General features: G+C 41.1%; 1 protein-coding gene across 1 annotated transcript in view; it reads left to right on the top strand.

The window, feature by feature from the left end:
• The window catches only part of Tnni3k (TNNI3 interacting kinase), a 253,119-nt gene that overhangs the window by 155,299 nt on the left and 81,978 nt on the right, over window positions 1-15,842 (top strand). Inside the window, exons 18-20 of the mRNA XM_028754295.1 lie at window positions 4,238-4,290; window positions 4,623-4,675; window positions 8,319-8,451. Coding sequence (XP_028610128.1) covers window positions 4,238-4,290; window positions 4,623-4,675; window positions 8,319-8,451 — 239 coding nt within the window. The remainder of the gene's footprint in view (window positions 1-4,237; window positions 4,291-4,622; window positions 4,676-8,318; window positions 8,452-15,842) is intronic.

Genomic DNA, 15,842 nt, shown 5'->3' with positions numbered 1-15,842 from the left:
CTCTCTCTCTCTCTCTCTCTCTCTCTCTCTCTCTCTCTCTCTCTCTCCCTCTGAGACTGTTACTAACAAGAAAGCTGTGAAGGCCAGAACATGGATTCTGCTCTCTCAGCTTAACAGGGTGAAGTAAATCTGGCTCTGGGTTATATCCTGTAGTCTGTAAAGTGCATGTCTTGATGAGGTTAAATAAGGTTAAAGGAGCTTTGGAGGAGTCCTCTGTGAGGAACAGGCATTTCGAAGACCCAAATATCGTGGTATGATAAAGACAAAGCTGGTGCCAAGTGCAGCTATTGAAGTATCCACGCAGCTGGAGGAGCAAAGGTTGTTTGATAAGGTGAAGCCACACTTTCACTTAAACAGAAACAGCTTTGGAAAATCACAGTGAGGATGGAAGACAAGACTCTAGAGCTAAAGAGAGAGTGAGAATTATCTGGTAGAATTGGTTCTACTTTAAGGGCCACCAAGCACACCCCTCATCTAGCACCCTTGAGGCTTTATCCTGGACAAAGTGCCTCCCAGGAGATCTACAGGGGCAGAGGGAGACCAGAAATGCCAGAATTGGTTTTATACTGCAGCTTCTGATGATGCTAATAGCTTTGAGGCCCTAGCATAAGCTAGCTTCCCAGGTCTATTGTTTGTAGCAACTGCTTTTCCCTTATCTACATATTCCTTGCAGAATCTTGACTTCAGCACAGCTCTGGGAGGAGGAGGGTTGGTCTTTGCCTGCTGAGTAACATTGGTACAAAGAGACACTAGATTGGTTTCCATTGACTCTTCACCTCATTATTGAAGTTGGGTATTTGGGGGTCTCCCTCAGGGTCTGGTTGACCTGAAGACTGAAATTTAAGTAAGAGTTCCACCTCGTAGTAGCAGATCCGGGTTGTCTGATTTAGTCCCTCTGTGTCTGTTTCTCACCTGCAATGTAGACTTCTAATACCAACTATAGCGTGTCTCGGGAGAATAGATAGGCGCTCGCCCTCAGGAGCATTTGCCCACTTCACACTCTATTGCCTTCTTCTCTAACATATCTGATTCCTTCAGTGTTCACACTGCTGAAAGCTTATCATTTATAGTGACTTTCACATGAGGTCAACCTTATTACTGACAGTGATGGCAACTCTGAGGCCCTGGCTGGCTTCAGGACTCAGCTCACATTCTTCTCTGGGCATGCTCAAGTCTAAGGCTGCTGTTACTGGTTGTTCAGAAGGCCTTTCTGATCTCCACAATTCAATACAACTTTTATGCAAATATCTTATTCTTTTCTTGTATGTGTTCTTTGGTTTAGTAAATCTATTTTTATAACTATAAACACACACACACACACACACACACACACACACACCTCTTGACTTTGCCAAGATCTTCCCAGGATTTGATTTCCCCTTTTCTCAGTCTCCTCCTTCTTGCTCTCCCTACAGTGGGCCTAACCTCAACCTGCCTGCTTCACAGCTGGAAATATCCCAGCACATGACAGATTCTTGGTACATATTTGTAGATGTAATAGCTGACTGACCTTCAAAGCCTCCTTTGAAGCTAATCCGGTTCTTAACCTATGCTATTTTCTTGGAAAACATTCATTTTCGTTTTCGCCAGCAGATTATAAAGCCCGTGAAAATGAAATCCATAACATATACACTTTGCATCTTCTAGAGTGGCATGCTAACAGAAAGCAAGTAAATATTGTGCTTTGGGGAAAAGTACATAGGCACAACTCAGAAAATACAAACTCATTGACCACCTACTGTTTGTCAGGGACTGTTCTAACATCTGAGATGTTCTAACACCTGACATAAAGGAAATGAACTCTATGTTCACATTTGGCCACTCTCTGGCCTGAATTTCACCAGAATTATGAGCTTTCCACCCCTTCTGTAGGAACTAGGGTAGATCATCCCTAATGTCTGTGTATCTCATCATTCTCTGAATCTTAAACATTCATGTGTAGATTGATGCGTGGTATTTAGGAAGCACTGAATTATTCCAGAATACGACCTTTACTCTATTACACTGTGGTTATTACTGTAGTAATAGGATCTATCTTCAGTGTCAATCTGCAGAACAGCACAGTAAAGATGCTAGAGGGTCATCAGAGGGATGGATTCAATCCTGGCCCTCAGAGGCCCTCCCTCCCCTACCACACTTCACCCAGCACAAGAGAGGCCAAGTCCTTTTCTGCCTATCCTGAAATCTGAGCCTGCTATTATTGACCAGGTGCTATATTTCTTTCATAAAAGACCAGTTTTTAATCCATAACTAGCTAGCTGGTATAATTATTCTTGGTAACATATTCACATGAAAGTAAGTTTGAACAAATGAATTATTAGTCAAGAATCCAGTTCTCTAGACCCATGGGTTTGGTTCTGCAGCACTGCCTTGAAGCTTCTATTGAAGAGGTATGCAAAGGCTCCCTAGTCTTTCCAGGTAGCTACCTAGAGTAGCTCCATTTGCAAAACTATCAAGGAAACTTAGTGCTTTTAAAGACAAGGCTTCAGTTGCTCATCTCACTTACTAATTGGAATTAACAATGGAATAGTTGGCAAAGGCTACCCATAATTTTACTGCGTCTGATGGAGCTTTTTGTTCAGCATATATTTAAGTGTTCTGGGTAAATTTTGACACCCACACTCCCTTGAGTGTATGTGGGCTGTGCAGCTCTTAGAATGAGCCTTGTGTCTATGTGTGATCTTCCTATTGGTCTGAGATTTTTTGGTTATAACAATACTGTCCTCACTGTGCCTACCAATTTGTAATTTGGTGCTAAAAACTGCATCTCATCCCTGCCTGTTTTGACATTCTCGAATATTCCTGTACTCTACCACCTCACTTTGAACACACATTAAATGTTAGCATTTACAAGGTATATTAATTCTATTTTCCTAGTTCGTTCACAATAAAAGAAAAAGGCTTTCTAAAGTTCTTGCAAAGCCAGTGAGCATCAGGAAGTGTCATATAAATCAATGAAGATACTCCTGTTCACACTGAACACCCAAACCAAGAATGTGACCTCTTGATTTGGAAATGCCTCCTCTATGAGCCAAACACAGACTCAAAATTAGGTACATATGACATAATCTCCAAGGTTTAGACCTTGTTCAGATGTTGGTTAGTCAGTCATTTCAATGAGACTTCATCCATGTAGCCTCGCTGGCATTTCTAGGAAATACAGCCTCATAGACGCCTTCACGTTCCTCTGGCTTTTACAATCTTTCTGTCTCCTGTTATGACCCCTGAGCCTTAGGTTCAGAATATGTTGTAGATGTATCTGTTGTGTTGAGCACCACATGATCTCTAATTAAAAGTGAAATGACAAGTACAGTCCTCAGCAACAGGACTGAATGCTTCTACATAATCTATTCTACAAGCCAGTGCTCTGTGTGGGGGAGGGATGACCTCCCCTAGACTGCTCTAACTTTGATCTACCTCACAAAGTAGAACTTTCCCAGTACTATGGAGAAAAGACTATCGAAACCCTAAATGCACATATTTACAAAGTGCCATGTGATGCTGGTGTCTATATTTATTTACGGACATCTAATTTGTACATAGAAATGATGACAATAACCAAGTGGATTGGTTGGCATTGTCCTCACTTGGTTCCCCTTTTCTCTTGTGCTAAGAGCATTTCTGACATTGCCTGACAGTCTTCCTGATCATTTAGAGTTCTGGGCTGTAAGAGTAGTTTTGGCGGCTTGCTAACTTCCTAAACTGTAGTTTAGCTGATATCATTTAACAGACCTTAGATGTATTCTATGTATTAAGATGATGTCTCTAGTCCAGAATATAAAGTTTACACACACACACACACACTAACTAACTAACATGCAGGACTTAATTATATGCTTCCCTCAGGTGGCTCTCAGGGATCTAACTCAGGTGACTGTTCTTTATGGTACATCCACTGTGTGCTTCTCCTTGAAGATCCATGCCTGAGATGCAGCCAGTTCATCCCATGCCTTGCGTACCAAGAGCTGCACTTTCAAACAGGACTCTGTGAGCTGGAGAACTACACATCAACTAACAAGGCCTGTTGACCATCTTAGAGGGTTTGTTGAAGTAGGAATTCTTCACACTGTCAATGGGAGCTAAAACATGACCACATTTTATAAATCTTTTTTCTGAATCAACAATAAAACCAAGGGGAACGGAGTTAGTACATGTCACCATTGTGGTAACAAATGATGACCTGAGAGGCAAGCTACTTACAACTCAATAAAGCTTACAAGATCTACTTCTTTCCTAGTCACAATATTCTTCTCTATGAAGATGGCCATGCTGTGGTGGCAGACTTTGGAGGTAAGAGTTCCAGAAGCATACCCCCAAACAGCATTTCCTCCTGGGTCCTGATGTTGTGCAATAATCTGGAATCAGATTTCACATCTTTATTTAAATTTCTGTTTCATTTTATACTTTTATTTAGTTTCTGTTATTTAAATTTCAGGTTCACCTTACATTTTGAAAGCCTAACATTTGCACTTTTATTTTTCTTCATTCCTATCAAAACTGAAAAGTGGGGAACAAGAATTTGAACAATGCACAGGCTTCCCGGGGTTGCAATGTTGGTGTGATCTTAGACCAAAGGTTTGAGACACTTCCTTTGGTGTGACTTGTTTTCTCTCCCCCTTTAGAATCAAGATTTCTGCAGTCCCTGGATGAAGACAACATGACAAAGCAGCCAGGGGTTTGTGACTCTCTTATTCATGTTGAACAACTAAAATATGGAAACTCAAAGTGGGAGGAATGAAAGAAGGAGAAGCCCTGACCAGGAAATGTCATTGTCAAGGTAGAAGGATACATTTTAGGGTTTTATTTTCAGAAAACCCAAAAATAACTATTTGAGGGGTCTCCTACTTAGAAAATGTGGTAGATAAAAATCTCAGCGAGAGTGTTCCAAATGTAGCCTATGAGCACTGGCTTGGCACAGGTCGTTGGCTGCCACAGGTAAGGAGCATATGGAGAGGAAGTGCTAACACATGGGAAGCTATACATTCTAACACCAAGTGATTAGCAGCAGCTGATCACTGTTCATGGCTCTCCCCATCAGTGTTAGGAGGTAATAGCTGCAGGTGAGCATCAATGCTTATGCAAAACATAAATTATAACACAAGACAACAGTCGCTGTTTCCAGATTGCCTGTAACTCACTTCATGCCTGACTCCCCAACTCCTCCCCTCAGACCCCCAAACAAGTAAACCTGCTTTTCCCTGGACTCCAGAGGCATCTGATCCCCTTGGGGTAAGCTCCTCCCCTTCCCTGACCTGCCTCAGTCATTACTCACTTCTATCTATCTATCTAAAGAGGCTTTGCCTCTTTACCTTTCTGGTTCTCATTTACACTGCCTAGGATTCTAATGCACCTTGATGGTCCCTGTCTCCAGGGCCCTCTTCTGGATTGGTTCTCATTCCTTGTCACCTCTGCTACCATTGTTGGGTGGACAATTCTCCCATGGACTCTCAGCAGTGCCTGCCAAATACGATTCAGATCTCTTTCCCTGAAACTTTCTGCCTGTTTCGTTCTGTTTCTGTTCTGGGCCTGCTCTGTAACTTTCTCTTCTCACCACAAGATGCTTCAAGTCTCCTGCAGCAGCACAGGAGACATCCATCCTTTCCCCATGCCTGGTGGCCATTTATGCATCCCTGGTACTTTTGTTTCTGGTATGGTGAACCCTGTGTCTGACCCTCACCATTCCAATCCTGTATAAAACGGCCTCACCTTGTAAATCTCTGGTAGACAAGCCCTCAACAGGCACTTTCCTCTTGTTACCTTGGGCTTTTCCCTCCAAACTTTTGCGTGCATGCACTCTGACTCATTCAACAAGTAGTGGAAGAGAAATGCAAAATGTGAATGAATGAAATAAAAATAAAAACTTGTCAATTCCAAGGAGCTCCTTTGCCAGTGGGGCCTGCACAGGAATGAACAGACGGATTTCAAGCACTCTGGTTATTTCACAGAGCATCAGGAAAGCTCAGCCGGGAGAACAGGTAGTTGTCAAGTGATGGAGGAACTGGAAGGGTATGCAGACCGGGGAAACAAGGGCAAGGGACAGATGAGAAACCAGGTTGTATCAGAACACTTCAAATAGCTTTTCATCATTGTCATGTGTTACAAGGGGAGAGACAGGGAGAGAGGGAAAGACTCACCCCGGGCCACACCGTCAGTGTGGTGACATCTTCTAGTCCACCCTGTCATTTGCAACTTTCCATTGTTTAGCCGAACACCCAACTTTAGACGAGCTATAAAGAAAATCAGCCTATTTCACAGGTTTAAAGGCTAGAAACCCACAAAGCATACTTCCTTCCAGTGAGCACAATCCTAGTCTGCATAACAACTGGACAGTGAACAGCAGTGTGAACAGGCATGTGCTAGGCTCACATGGCCAAACAGGAAGCCAGAAAAGAGGGAGTGAGGATCCAGCATTGCTCTCACAAGAACTAGTCTGAAACCCCACAGGAATGACAGCAGTGCTTTCTAATTAGTTGGCAGGACCACAGATGTCCTAATTAACTTCCATCCAGCCTGTTTCTTAAAGTCTCTGCCACTCCCCAGCATAAAAACACTGACAAATGAGTCCCTGAGAGCTACACCCAATCTGCATCTGAACATACCACCCATTAGATGTCAAGTATTCTTTCAACAGATGTGTGTAACATCTCCACTTCACACAGTCTAAGACCTGTGGATATTGCAGTGATCCCAACTGGGGATTGCAGAGATGTCTCCATGAACCAAGCATTCCTTAACTATCCTTAGGCATGGGTCCCCAGCATTTATGGAAAAGCCAGACATAGGAGCAGGTATCTCTAACCCCAGTGCTGGAGAGGTGGAGGTAGGAGAATCCCCAAGGCTCACTGGCCAGCCATTTTGCCTGAAATAGTGAGCTCCAGATTCTGTGGGAGGCCCTCAGCAGATAAGCTTCATATAACGGAGACAAACCCTGACATCAGCCTCTGTCCCCATGAATAGTCACAAAGTCAATTCTTGTCCATATCCAGCTAATCCACGAAAGGACAGACAGTGATCACATGAGCAAAAGAAAGTGACGGTGTGTTATTAATAAAAATTAAAGCAATATAAATAAGTACAGAATGCAGTAGGTCCACAGACAGGGAAGTATAGTAGGTCCACAGACATAAGAGTAAAAAGCAGTGTTTTATAAGAGATCTAATGGGAAAAACAGCCTCATGACTGGTGGACACTGGAGGCAAAGATAACTGTGGGTCCTCTGGCTCTGACACAACCACCAACAGCCCACTCCTGAACGTTCACTGTAATGGCACATATCTAATCTCTGTGAACTGAGGCTCTTTGGACCAGCAAAACTCATTTGGGTGAACCATGTGTAATATGCCAGGGATAAAAGTGTTCTGAGGTTAATTCTACCGGATTCCTCAGGCAGAATTGTCAGAAGAATTATCAGAGGTAGTACTACACACAGGGCTTTCCTAAGGGTAGTTAAGGAATACTGCTTCCTGACTTGCCCGTAGGAAGGTTATTGGGAAAGTCCACTGATAGGACATAGAGCTGGGAGACTTCAGGGCTGGAATTCTGAGCTGGGAGAAATTGCCCGGTCAGTGGTAAAGTCAGAGTCTTAAACTGCAAAGAAACCAAGCTTATGTATTTGCATTTCTAGTAACTAATTTAAACAACGTAGCTCACAGGATCACATACATGAGGCGCTGGGATGGGGTGCTTTGTAACGTATTTATTACCTTGCTTCCTGAAATATTGCAAACACTGAATTCATAAAATTCACATCAGGGTAAACACAAGAAAACTCAAACCCTTGACCATACAAGCGAGAAATCTCCATCACAGGCATACTGGGTGGCTTCTCCATGGCTCCCTCTGTCCACTGTCCTGAGAACACAGTTAAGGGCCTAATTTAGTCACTCAATTAATCAGAACCCAGAGACCGAAACAGAGGAAGGTGTCACCCACACTGTGACTCGGGCCAAGGGAATACGGGGATGACCCCTTTGGTGGTCTATTCTGAAGCAGTCACCTGGGGCAAAAATGGTGGTTGGGAGCAGGAAAGAGAACAAACTCAGCTACCACTGTGAGTCAGTTATTTGTCATTCATGTTGGAGGAGTCTAGTAGAATATGGATTTTATGATATTTCAACCATGTTATATTTTCTTGAGAAATGAATGCACATGAATTTGTCACATGAAGATGTGCTGTGTCCGTTGCACTGGTGAGGAACAAGGCCACAGTAGCTCCCCGCCCATGCTGTCTGATAGCATTGGAAAACCTTCTCCACTGCGGGCTCAGAAGCCAGCTTTGCTGGGCGTTCCTGAGTCCTGGTCAACTTTGATCCGTGCAGAACCTGCGCTGGATGGCCCCCGAGGTGTTCACACAGTGCACGCGCTACACCGTCAAGGCCGATGTCTTCAGTTACGCCCTGTGTCTGTGGGAGCTCCTCACCGGAGAAATTCCATTCGCTCATCTGAAGCCAGGTAGGACTGCTGCACCCACGCAACTCTGGTTCCCTAGTTAAACATGATTGACAGAAAGCATGCACCACATCCCTCACCCCAGAGATAATTATTCATAGTGGGTGGCAAGAGAATCTGTGTTGCTTGAAGGTAAGCATCCTATTCACGAAATGTAACGGCCTCATTTTAGATTTAAACATAGGTGTGTATCTAATTGTGCAGGGTGTTTTATTCAGGTTTAGGGCTTTGATTCATCTATTTCTGATAAAACAATAAAATAATAGTTGCCCTGAGTACAGATGGACAGATGAAGTGTGCACAATTTGAGCTTAGATTTTAGAGGTGTCTTTTAAATGTACCTTGGGATAAGTATGTGTCAATGCAGAAATAACCTGTCAAGGCTGAAAACACATTTCCTAATAATTTTGCATTAGGTGTGACTACATTCTAAAAAAATCAATTTTTTGAGTGAACCTAATTACCACTGATGGTATAAATTATACTCCATTTACATGCAAAATGTGGAAAAGAGAAATTTAATCAGAAGGAAAGTGCATATGCATATAACTGACTCAAGATCGACTATGGTAGAACACACGTATACAGAGACATACTCAGAGGCCAGAAGAGAGCACTGTGTGGCCCCATCTACCACCTTCTGCCTGTCCCTGAGATGGGATAGATCCCTGAGCGTGGGCTTGTGTCTTGATTTGGCTGGAAACAATCCAGCTCCAACAATCCTTCTTCCTCTAACCTTCAAGCAGCCGGGGTGCTGGACTTGGACTTGTTCCAGGGATGCTGGACTTCTTCTGGGGTGCTGGACTTGTTACAGGGGTGCTGGACTTGTTAGTTACAGGGGTCCCAGGATCTGAACTCTGGGCCTCACGATGGAAGAGCTAGGGGTCTTAACTGCTGATCCATTTTTCCTGGTCCCCAAATCTATTTTACCTGTGTATCTTACTATTTCCAATATTCTCCTGTCCTCCCACACTGGATCTGAAGACATTTAAAGACCTTGGGTCAGGAGAGCTAAACTCCTTTCACATACAGCTTTGGGCTAAAATTTGACATGAATCCCATTGCCAGCTATGATGGTCACCCTGTGACAGCACACCACAGGGTAAAATCAAAATACTTTAAAGATCTTAACCAAGATCAGCATACATATCAGTGTTGGTGGACAGGGGGAGCGCCCATGCCTAACACTCTTGTCATGGTGATTATTCTCTAGAGGGCTCCAGTGCTGTCCATGACTTCTGGTCTTTTCGATGACTTCTGGTCTTTGGTTGTGTTTCATGAGTCAACTAATGATGTAACAGCCTCTGCTCTCTCAGGAGATCAAAGGTTTCTTGTGAGCTGGACCAACAACACCACTTGGAGGCCATAGTTACGACTTGTGACTGCTCTGTTGCCTGAGTGTGCATCCTTATAAAGACATCTGGGTATTTGACGATTTCAATCTAATTCTAGATATATGTGGTATCTCCTCCTTTAATAGAAACCTATCTGCCTTTTCCTAATGCCACATGTTAGTCCATTCATCTGGTCCTGCTAATTTCTATCTTGTAAATATCTACTGTTTACCATCCTCCATCACTTGTGCAGTTCAAACTATAATACTTCGTTTAAATTGCTGCTATAGTATCCTTGAAGTCAAACTTATTGGGACCTGACAGGAAAAAAATGCCTTTTTAGGTAAAGAGTCAATGAATTTTGTAACTATGTGTAGTAGTGTATCCACAATCACTCAGGTACAGCACCTTCGCACATTGCACAATATTCTGTGACACTTTCTTGAAGCAATGCCCTTTCCCCAGCTCAGCCTGCCATTGATAGCCTGATTTCTGCATCTACTTCTCCAATAATGTCACAGAAAGAGGGTCACATTGTTCTGTTTATCTGTAACCCATTCTTTCTCACTTCTGTGTAATAAATTTGATGGTGCAAAGGTCAGCTGGTAACCTTTTAGCTACTCTTGTTTAGGGCTGTTGGTGATAAGAATTACCAAAGCTGTTCAGGGCCTTTAGACTTACTGTGATTTCTTTACGCATTTGTTCAAATATAAGAGACTGGTTCCTGGACCTAGTGATAAACTTTCCATGTTCTGTATATCATCAACACACAGGTAGAGTCTGATAAAGCATGCTTAAATACATAGCATATTAGCCATTCAATCCTGGGTGTGCTTGGAGAATCTTAATGTTACTAACACTATCCTATAATTACTGGCTTTGATAACCCATTGATATGTCTATCTGACATCACTGTTCTTTCTTTCCTGGAGTATTTTCATATCATCTTAGTATTTAGTTGTAAGACTGACTTGACCCTAGATGGAATCTAATGTGTGGTGGGAATAACATCTCTTTCCTTTGTGAACTTCTCAGCAGTGCTTGTGAAAAAGACCAGAGATTTGTCATTTCAAGAAAATCCCTCTTATCAAACTTTCTATCATTTTAATGTCTTATCCAAAGTATTCACAGACATATTTTCTTTTTCTGTGACATGTTATACAAAAATCTGACAGGCTCAGGTTTCATAGCTATAAGATCTGCTTTGCATTTTTATAGTTTATGTGAGGGATGAATTTGCTATTTTTTGTTTAGTTGTTTTTTTAAGTGTCAGTGTTCAATTGTTTCAGTATGATTTATTGAATAACTATATTTTTTCTATGAGTTATTTTAATACTTTGTCAAGGATCAATCAAAACTATTTATCTATATATTTGACACTTTTGTTTCACTGATCTTGTACATATACACATGTACACCACTACCATTCTGTTAATAGCTGCCATCCAGTCAACATCAGGCTTCCAACGGTGTCCTTTGTAAACACTGTTTTAGTAACATAGGTTACTCTTATCTCCAGTGTTAATTTTAGAAGCAGCTTTCTGCTCTGTAAAAGGAAGCCTGAAGAATGAAGCCCAGTGCATGTGGACCTTAGACTTCATGAACTCTAACTCTGGATAAATCTGTGTTTCAATCATAGTGTTCTCAGTCTGTCTCTCCTTTTGCTTAGATCTACTTGAATGTCTTTCAAGAAACTTGTAATGTTACACAAACCTTACCCAATATATAGATATAATGCTGAAGTCTTATTTTTGCATGCCATTTGTTATGTTTTAGTTTAATTTCTTAAAAATTTTATACTCAATTCCCATCCCTCATTCTCCTCTCTCAATGACATCTATGTCCTCCAAACCCTCTCAGATCCATGACTACTTATTCTTTAAATACATATTTACATATAAATGCATGCACTTATAGATATTCATATACAACCTACTTAGCCTATCTAGCAACGCTCATATGAACTTGTGATTAGAGATGACTAAATGGGATTAGATAGCCTATCAAGGGGCTCAGCCCTGGAGGAGATGGATTCTCCCTCCTCAGCATCCATTGATTGTCTATATTTGTTCATCTGGAGGTAGATCCTTGTGAGAGTTTCTCCACATATAACCTTCCTTCTATCTCTCCCTATGTCCATCTTTCTTTTACTCTTACTTCCTTTTGGCAATCGGTTGTTATTTTTAATATAATTTTCTAATTATCTGGCGTGCAGCCACTTACCTTCATCTCTATTACAGAGTGTATTCCTAATTTTTCATGCCGAATATGCCACAGTATTTGGATTGGTTGGTTTATTGTTGTTGTTGTTGTTATTGTTGTTGTTTTGTTTGTTTGTTGTTTAATTGGTTGTTGTTTGGTCTGTTATTGATGGATTTGCTGTTATTGGTTGGTTGGTTGGGTATTGGTTAGTTATTAGTTTCTCGTTAGTTGATTGCTGGTTGTTGTTTGATGGGTTTGCTGTTGTTTATTTGTTGTTGTTTTGTTATTGGTTGGCTTGTTGGTTGGTTGATTTTCAGTTGTTGCTTATTGGTTTGTTGGTTGGTTTTGGTTGGTTAATTTTGGTAGGTTATTGGTTGGTTGTTGATTGGTGGTTACTGGTTAGTTGTTTATTTGTTTATTTGTTTGTTAGTTGCATTGTTGGTTGATGGGTGGCTGGATGGAATGCTGCCCTGTGCCATCAGTTCTGACCTCTGTCTTTGTGTAACCAATCATTCGTTTTGGCATTCTCATTGGTTTGGGTTTTTCTGTTTCTTTGCATTGACATCCCTCTTTGAGATCCTGTATGTTTATCCTGTGTTCTCACAATAACAAAGCTATCATAAAGCCATCTCTACATATGTCCAACAGCTCCTTGAAAAAAATTTTCCCCGTACCCTTAGCCATCAAGAAAATACTACAAAAGGACATATCCCCAACTCTAGTTAGCATGGCTTTATCAAAATTACAAAAAGTAAAAAATGTTGTTGTGTATTTAGAGGAAAAATAGCTTGAATACCTTTTCAATAGGAATATAAATTATTACAGCCATTGTGGAAGTACCTTAATAGAAAATAGAGCCATGATATTAACTTGTGTTCCCTGCATGGGGCATATAACTGAAAGGAACTAAATTAGCATTCTAAAGAAAAAAATAGCATCCTGTCTATGGCAGCAACATTCACAATGCTGAGATATGGAGCTAGCTCCGACGTTCAGATAAATGGTCAAAGGAAGTGTGATTACTCCACACACAGAGTGAAATATTATTTAGTGATAAAGAAGAATGAAATACTGTCATCTCAGCAAAATGGATAGAACTGGAGGGCATCATGTCCAGTGAAATAAGACAGATTTAGGAAGGGAGAGGAGCAAAGGAAATTGAATAATGAGTATGAGTACGGAAGCAGAAGGAATAAGTTGTGGTTTTCCAAAGCACACCAGGTGACTATCAGTCACAATAAGCTATTGCATATTTTATGAGAGATCCCCAAAGGCTGTAAACATGAAGAAGTGCTAAGGAGAGGAAAGTGAGTGCTAGCTACCTAGTTCAGTTAGCACAGGGTCCTATGTGTGCAAGTGTTTCATTAATGTGTACAATTAATACATGCTAATGCATGATGATTAACATGTATTAATTACATGTGTTTCCAACCACGTCATTATATGCACAATTAATACATGTTAATCAAGAAGTCAATACACACAGTAAACCACGCATAAGAAGTCTCTTATAGCTACCCCTGCTTTCCTCACCAGTCTCCCTCTTACTACACCCTTCCTGTAACCACTGGTCTTCACTCCTCCCTCTCTGCTTCCCCATTCCCATGTACCTCAGATGTATCAGTTCCTTCTCTGAATTCACACTGACACCCTGTACTGTTAAGCTTTTGTAACCTTAGTAAGTTCTTTCCAACAAGGTTCTCTAGTGCTATCACGTCCCATTAGCTGTACTTTGTGGCACCCAATATTACCATAATCGTTGTATTTATTGTTTGATGCTCCTTAATCTTGTCATTTTTCTCTCTTGTATAGACTTGATAAATCCTGAAATGAAATGATTAATTTGAGGAACCAAAGACCCTATCTCCAGAAATACTTGCTTTCTTTAAATCAAAGATATTATTTAATATAAAAGTTAGAAGTATTGTCTAAGACCAACCTGATTCTAATGTTCCAGGGATTAAAACTGATAGTACTTTATTGGAAACAGAATTTGTTTAGAACAGGCGCTGAATTTTTAAGAGTTGGACAGTGACCATGCATCAAAAACCAACACTCTTATATCAACATGGTGGTTAGGCCATCTAGCATATGCTCAGCAATGAATTGTATAAATCATCAGACTCAGTATGTATTAGCCACCTACAATAAGCAACACATTCCTTTCTGCAGCTCGAGAGCTATATCCTTCTCTAGTATGCAGCATGCTGACACCCTGGAGAAATAAGAGTGGAACTCCAATATTAGCATAGACTCTGTGTGGCAGACGCCATACACATATTCAGGAATTCAAAACTCAGGAGAGTTTCATTCAAAAGCACATGTTTAAATTAAGCCTTTAATTCCAGTTTTGATAAAGATTGGAAACCCATCACTTCCAACACCTACTGGCAGGGATGAAAACAACGAATTCATCTCAGGTCATGGGACATGTACACATGCATGTGTAGAGGCTGTATGACCGTGATGTATGATCTAGGATATATGACCATGGAACTACATGTTCAGGCCCTAAGAATAGTCTTTCTGGATGCAGCCAGATCTTGCTGAATGTTAGCCAGCACAGATATGCTTGCTCAGTTAACAGATGAATGGATTTTAGTTTGTTTATTTCTTTAGATCTCAAAGATTATAATTTGTTTATTTCTTTAGATATCAGAATTTGTTTATTTCTTTAGCTACAAAAGGCTTTTAAATGCTGGTACCAAATTAGTTTTCTAAAAGAAAGCACTTCTCAGCTGATGATGGTTATAGGCTATCACATTGGGGAAGGCATGGACAAGTGCCTCTATGCATGCATCCTGAAAACAGCATGGACAGTGGCTCAGTATGTACAATGAGGAAGGCACAGGCAGTGGTTTGGTACACATACACACACACACACACAGAAAGGAAGGCATGGACAGTGAGTCAGTATACAACATACACACAGAAGAGAAGGCATGAGCAGGGATTCAGTACATATACAGAGAGAGAGAGAGAGAGAGAGAGAGAGAGAGAGAGAGAGAGAGAGAAGGGAGAGAAGGAAGAGAAGGAGGAGGAGGAGGAGGAGAAGAGGGGGGAGGAGGAGGAGAGGGGGGAGGAGGAGGAGAGGAGAGGAAAAAGCCTGTATTTGAAAGTACAACTAATGACCTGTTTATCCCAGTTCCTCCAGCTACACTCTACATCCCAAAGGTCTCAGGGACTCCCTGATTGTACTTCCAGCTGGAGAACAAGCTACAAAACATAAGCCAATGAGGGACACTTCAGATTCAAATGATAACATCCGTAGAACTAAGGATGAACTGAAGCGGTTTCCTGGCCAGACTCACAGTAGGAAAAGAGTCAGAAGTATTCTTAGACCATATCCCATCTGAAATCTATATTTCAAAATTGCTTCACATCCAATAAATAAACAATTGAAAGGTGAGAGGCAGGTACTCCAGCAGAAATCAGTGTCAGCAAGGTCCAAAAAAACCTACCAGCAATTAAGTAGGAAGGAAACAGAGGATATAAAATAGTGGTTATAAAACTCACGTTGTCTATCTAAAACTGAAACGGTCAAGTTATGTGTAAGTCAGGTTCTCTATAGACATAGGGTCAACAGGAGATATCCATGGATAGGCAGAAAAGAAAAGAAAAAAAAAGAAAAGTGAGAAAGTAGATAGCAGATAAATAGATAGATAGATAGATAGATAGATAGATAGATAGATAGATAGATGATAGATGAATGGATGGATGGATAGAGAGATGACATAGATGATAGATGGATGGATAGATGATATAGATGACAGAAGGTAGAAAGATACATAGATAAATGATGATAGATAGAAGATAGATAGATAGATAGATAGATAGATAGATAGATAGATAGATAGA

The sequence above is a fragment of the Grammomys surdaster genome, unplaced genomic scaffold (assembly GCF_004785775.1).
Source record: "Grammomys surdaster isolate TR1022 unplaced genomic scaffold, NIH_TR_1.0 125996, whole genome shotgun sequence".
Classification (NCBI taxonomy): domain Eukaryota; kingdom Metazoa; phylum Chordata; class Mammalia; order Rodentia; family Muridae; genus Grammomys; species Grammomys surdaster.
Note: the sequence above shows the minus strand (reverse complement) of the source record. Positions and strands in the feature narration are given on the sequence as shown.